Source organism: Hipposideros armiger, unplaced genomic scaffold, assembly GCF_001890085.2.
Source record: "Hipposideros armiger isolate ML-2016 unplaced genomic scaffold, ASM189008v1 scaffold_93, whole genome shotgun sequence".
NCBI lineage: Eukaryota > Metazoa > Chordata > Mammalia > Chiroptera > Hipposideridae > Hipposideros > Hipposideros armiger.
The window spans coordinates 294186-298747 of NW_017731443.1; the positions used below are offsets into that span (position 1 = coordinate 294186).

The window sequence follows — 4562 nt, forward strand, 5'->3', positions numbered from 1 at the left end:
CCCCTGCCTTGGGGTCTGGCACTCAGGAAGGGTCTGGTGAGTGGTTGCTGACTGCAGGGCTTGACCACATTGAAATGCAGGACCCTGTCAGGTGACATTCTCTCTAGCACATCCGTTACTTAAGCACTTACGATGCCTATCTGGACTGGACTCTGCTGGCCATAAGCTGAGATAGACCAGCTCTGGTCTTGGCCTGGCCCTGCTCACAGGGTGGGGGTAGGCACCAACCCTGACGTTGTTCTGGATTGGGACTTGGGTTTGGGGGGCTCAACTGCTTTAGAATTCCTCCTGGAAGGCTGGTAGGCAGAGGGTTCCCCGTCTTGCCTTCCACACTCTTCTCCCAGCTGTGTCTGTGAGGCCCTGGAGGGTCCAGAGACCCGGCTGTGGGTTGGATGGACAGGTCGCCTCACAAGCCATCTCCTTCCTCTGGGCAGGCAAGAGACGCTACAACATTAAACTGTGGAAGACCTTCACCGACTGCTTCAACTGCCTGCCCATCGCTGCCATCGTGGATGAGAAGATCTTTTGCTGCCATGGAGGTGAGGGTGGCTCTGGGAAAAGCCCAGCTGCATCCCTGGGGGCCTTGGGACGAATGAAGCTGTTTGCTGGAGGACATGTTCCCAGTCGCCTGGAACAGCTCTCCCTGGGGTCTGGGCTTCGATGCCCCCCCCCCCCCCCAACTTCCCAGTGTTAGGCTGCACTCTCTCTGCTGTGTGGCCTCAGCATTGAGCATGGAACTTACAAGTCTCCTTTCTCTAGGGAGCTCTGCGCTCCTAGAGGGCAGGGACTTGAAGAGGCAGAAGGCGGTGAGTTCTGCCTGCCTGGGCTTCTAGGAGTCCAGGAGAGGGCCAGGTGGTAGTTGGGGAGGCAGAAGCTGAATGGTCAAGGCTTTCTGGAGGAGGGGGGGCCCTTGTTTTGAGGCTTGTTTGAGAAAGTGACCTGCTCCGTGTCCTCCAGGCCTGTCCCCGGACCTGCAGTCTATGGAGCAGATTCGGCGTATCATGCGGCCCACAGATGTGCCTGACCAGGGGCTGTTATGTGACCTGCTGTGGTCCGACCCTGACAAGGACGTGCAGGGCTGGGGCGAGAACGACCGTGGTGTCTCCTTTACCTTCGGGGCTGAGGTGGTGGCCAAGTTCCTGCACAAGCACGACTTGGACCTCATCTGCCGGGCACACCAGGTGGGCTGGCAGCTCTGGTCTGGGTAGGAGTGGGGCCGGGGCAGCCAGCGCCTGCTGAACTAACTGCCCCTGTCCTCATCCAGGTGGTAGAAGATGGCTACGAGTTCTTTGCCAAGCGGCAGCTGGTGACACTCTTCTCAGCTCCCAACTACTGTGGCGAGTTTGACAATGCAGGCGCCATGATGAGTGTGGACGAGACGCTCATGTGTTCCTTCCAGGTAAGGGTGGGAAAGGAAGGGGCTGGTGGCGCTATGGCTCAGCCCCGTGAACCTGACCAGTTCTGTCTCTTAGATCCTCAAGCCCGCCGACAAGAACAAGGGGAAATATGGGCAATTCAGTGGCCTGAACCCTGGCGGCCGGCCCATCACCCCACCCCGCAACTCCGCCAAAGCCAAGAAATAGCCTCCGCGTGCCCGCCGTCTGCCCCAGATGGTGGACTGTACAGCAGTCTCACAGCCGTGGGGGGTCACACTGGCCCCTACGCCCACCTGTCAAAGGAACACGGAGCCTTGGTGTATTTTTCTTTTTTTTTTAATGAATCAGTAGCAGCGTCCAGTCCCCCAGCGCTCACCCTGCCTGTGCCTTGGTGGCTACAAGCAGGATCCTGGGGCTGAGGCTGCAGCTCAGGGCAAAGCAGGGCCAGATTGTGGGTCTCCAGCCTTGCTTGGCCTCAGGGCTGGCAGCCGGATCCTGGGCAACCCTTCTGGTCTCTTGAATAAAGGTCAAAGCTGGATTCTCACCCTGGCCTCTCTCTCCCTTGTCCCAAACACTGGGTCTGGCATCCTTTTGCCCAGGGAGGGCAGGCTTGCCAGGCATAAGGTCTCAGCTAGGGCAACCTCAGCCACACGTTAAGGTCATAGGGGCTGTAGCAGTCCAAGCCAGGGAGTATCGAGAAAGCAAGAAAAACAGTCTGTCAGCCACAAGGGACCCCAGAGGTGTGCCCAGGATTTGAGGGTGAGATGGCATGATTGGCAGAGAAGGTGGATCAGAGGGACCAGCAGCCCAGCCCCACTATGATATTTTTTTTTTCCCTTGGGGAAGGTGGGTGTCCAGCCCTGGCTACACGGTTGGAATAGGAGGTGCAGGGCCTCCCATCAGGTGGACCTCCCCTCCGTGCCAAGCCTGGAAGTAGACATGATTGGTTGGTGTTGGGGGGAGATGACAGGACCCAGGCCAGTTACCAATAGCCAGGTGGGATCTGGGGACGCAGCAGTTCCAGCCAGTGCAGCTCCAACACAGCCCACCTGCTAAGGTGGAGACCCAGCCCTGCCCCTGGCTGGCGCCAGGAGAAATGGGAAGCTGTGGCTTCATCTAGTCCAGGGCCTTTGGACACAGACAGGTTCTCAGTTCAGCCTTCACCCTCACTGTCTTCAGCCAGCACAGGGCTGGGGCCCTGGGGGGAGTGCGCCGGGGCCAGGATGGAGCCAAAGAACAGCGAACGGAACTGGAAGAAGAGGAAGTGAGTTCTGGAGGCTGCTCCCTCCTAGCCTCCCGTTTCCTGCCTCCACCTTCAGCCCCTACCTTCTTGGGTGGAGGGGTCCCAGGCACTGTACTGGGCTCAGCTTCATCTTCTTCCTCTGAGTGGGGGCCAGAGTTACAGGGGGGCTGGAGGCCGAGTGAGAGGGAGATGGACGGGAGTGTCCGTGAGCCTTCACTGCCCACAGTGGTTTCCATGGCGATCATGTAAGAGTCAATGTCATCATTGGCAAAGTCATCCAGGTGGGGTGTGCTATAGGTAGAGATGGTGTCAGTGAGAAATGGGGAAAGAAGACGGGATACAGAGGCAGAGCCACCTTGGAAGACGGAGAGAGGGGACTGTGGGGGCCTTGTGACCATTGATGATCTCTTAGTTTTATTTTTTATTACTTCCTATTTGGTTGGAGGAAAGAGGATACAGGGGGGTTAAGTGGTGGCTTCCTGGAGGGGGTGGGCCTGGAATCCTTTGATCAGAGTTCAGGTGAGGGGCCTGAGGGAGGCATCCCTGGGGCCAATTTAGCTCAGCTGGGGGAGGGGAGCAGCAAGTCCTGTGAGCTAGGCCACCTGGGGCCCAAGCCCCCGCCTTCCCAAGGGACAGGAGCTGGCGAGCACTGGGGCCCAGGGGCCTGCTGGGCGGGGGGCCAGGCCAAACTTCCTCTGCTTAAACTACACTGGGCCCATCCTCCCCAACCCACCTGCCCTTCCAGCCACCTGCCTCCAGCAACCCCCTTTCCCTCCTTGGCCTGGGAGAAGGCTCAGAGGGGAGGCCTCAGCCAGAGAAGGAAACTAGCCCAACCTTGGGGACACTTCCGGGGGTGGGAGGGATCTCTGAGCACAGCTGACCAGGAAGGCTGAGCCTGTGGGGCTAGAAGCTGTGAGCACTGTTGGGGCTGGGGCCTTACTGGAAGTGTGTGTGGGGAAGAGGGGAGAGGTCCAGAAGCTGGAAGCAGCAGGCTCAGGCCAGATGCACAGAGGTGAGGAGGAAAGGAGCGGGCTGGTGGGAACCTCACCTGTGAGCCTGGACCTGAGGTGCTTGCTGGCAGAGCTCCGGGGAATGCAGGTCCTGGGAGTTCGGGGACGGCTCTGAGAGCGTGGCCAGGACAAAGTGGCCGTCCAGCAGAGTGTCCCTGATGGTGAAGATGGCTGGCCTGGGCGGGTGATGGGTCTCAGACAAGGTCAGGGCCTTTCGGCTCCTGGCATCCTAGAGCTGCCCCCTACCCCCACCCGCACCCCCATCCTGAGGCTGGGAATTACCTGCCCGGAGCATCAAAGTGAACACTAAGAGACAAGTTTGCTGACTCTGCGAAGCTCAGGAGCCCCTAGATGGGGAGAGGCAGAGCAGTGATGCCCAGGGCAAGGCAAGGGAGCACAGGGTAGTGAGGGCATGGGGAGAACCTCACCCGAAATTCTTTAAGGCAGAAAGTGATGGCCACCCCTTCTTGGGCCTGCAGTTGCTGGAAATCTTCCGCCCCAATGCTCATCTCAGTCACCATGGCTTTGACAGTGTTGTCTGTGAGGGCAGGAACAGGAGGGGCCTGGGCCCATGGGTCTCACCCCCTCCCACCACAGCCCTGCTCCCAGTCCCAGCCCATGTCCAGCACCCTCACCTGCCTCTTCCTCCTGGTAACTGCGCAGGATGACCCTGCGGCCACGGCCAATGCCCAGAGTCACTTCGGCCAGTGCAAGGGGGAAGGGCAGGATAGCCTCCCCCAGAACCCTGTGAGGAAGGCACAGCATTATACCCAAGGCTCAACCTCGCCCAGTGGCTTTGCTCAGAGGACCTGAGGCAGGGCAGTGACACGTGCACCAGCATTGAAGGGGAACTGCCACGGGCCAGGCCTGCATGCCCCAGGAAGGAGGTCAGGGTGAGCAACACATGGTCCCTGCCCCATCAAAAGCTTCCAG

General features: G+C 59.5%; 3 protein-coding genes across 4 annotated transcripts in view; 1 reads left to right on the top strand and 2 right to left on the bottom strand.

Annotated features, from left to right (window-relative positions):
* Positions 1-1920, top strand: part of PPP1CA (protein phosphatase 1 catalytic subunit alpha) — a 4601-nt gene extending 2681 nt beyond the window's left edge. Inside the window, exons 2-5 of the mRNA XM_019645176.1 lie at positions 281-539; positions 958-1181; positions 1265-1399; positions 1473-1920. Coding sequence (XP_019500721.1) covers positions 281-539; positions 958-1181; positions 1265-1399; positions 1473-1583 — 729 coding nt within the window. The 3' untranslated portion in view covers positions 1584-1920. The remainder of the gene's footprint in view (positions 1-280; positions 540-957; positions 1182-1264; positions 1400-1472) is intronic.
* TBC1D10C (TBC1 domain family member 10C) overlaps positions 1-4562 on the bottom strand; it is a 13456-nt gene that overhangs the window by 8501 nt on the left and 393 nt on the right. The window lies entirely within an intron of this gene.
* The window catches only part of RAD9A (RAD9 checkpoint clamp component A), a 16199-nt gene continuing 13341 nt past the window's right edge, over positions 1705-4562 (bottom strand). The window contains exons 6-11 of one of the 2 annotated variants that reach the window (XM_019645353.1): positions 4265-4374; positions 4058-4167; positions 3912-3976; positions 3668-3784; positions 2703-2910; positions 1705-2625 (exon numbers count right to left, since the gene is read on the bottom strand). In XM_019645353.1, coding sequence (XP_019500898.1) covers positions 2530-2625; positions 2703-2910; positions 3668-3784; positions 3912-3976; positions 4058-4167; positions 4265-4374 — 706 coding nt within the window. In that variant the 3' untranslated portion in view covers positions 1705-2529. Of the gene's footprint in view, positions 2626-2702; positions 2911-3667; positions 3806-3911; positions 3977-4057; positions 4168-4264; positions 4375-4562 lie in introns of both variants that reach the window. The other variant, XM_019645352.1, reaches the window with a different exon arrangement.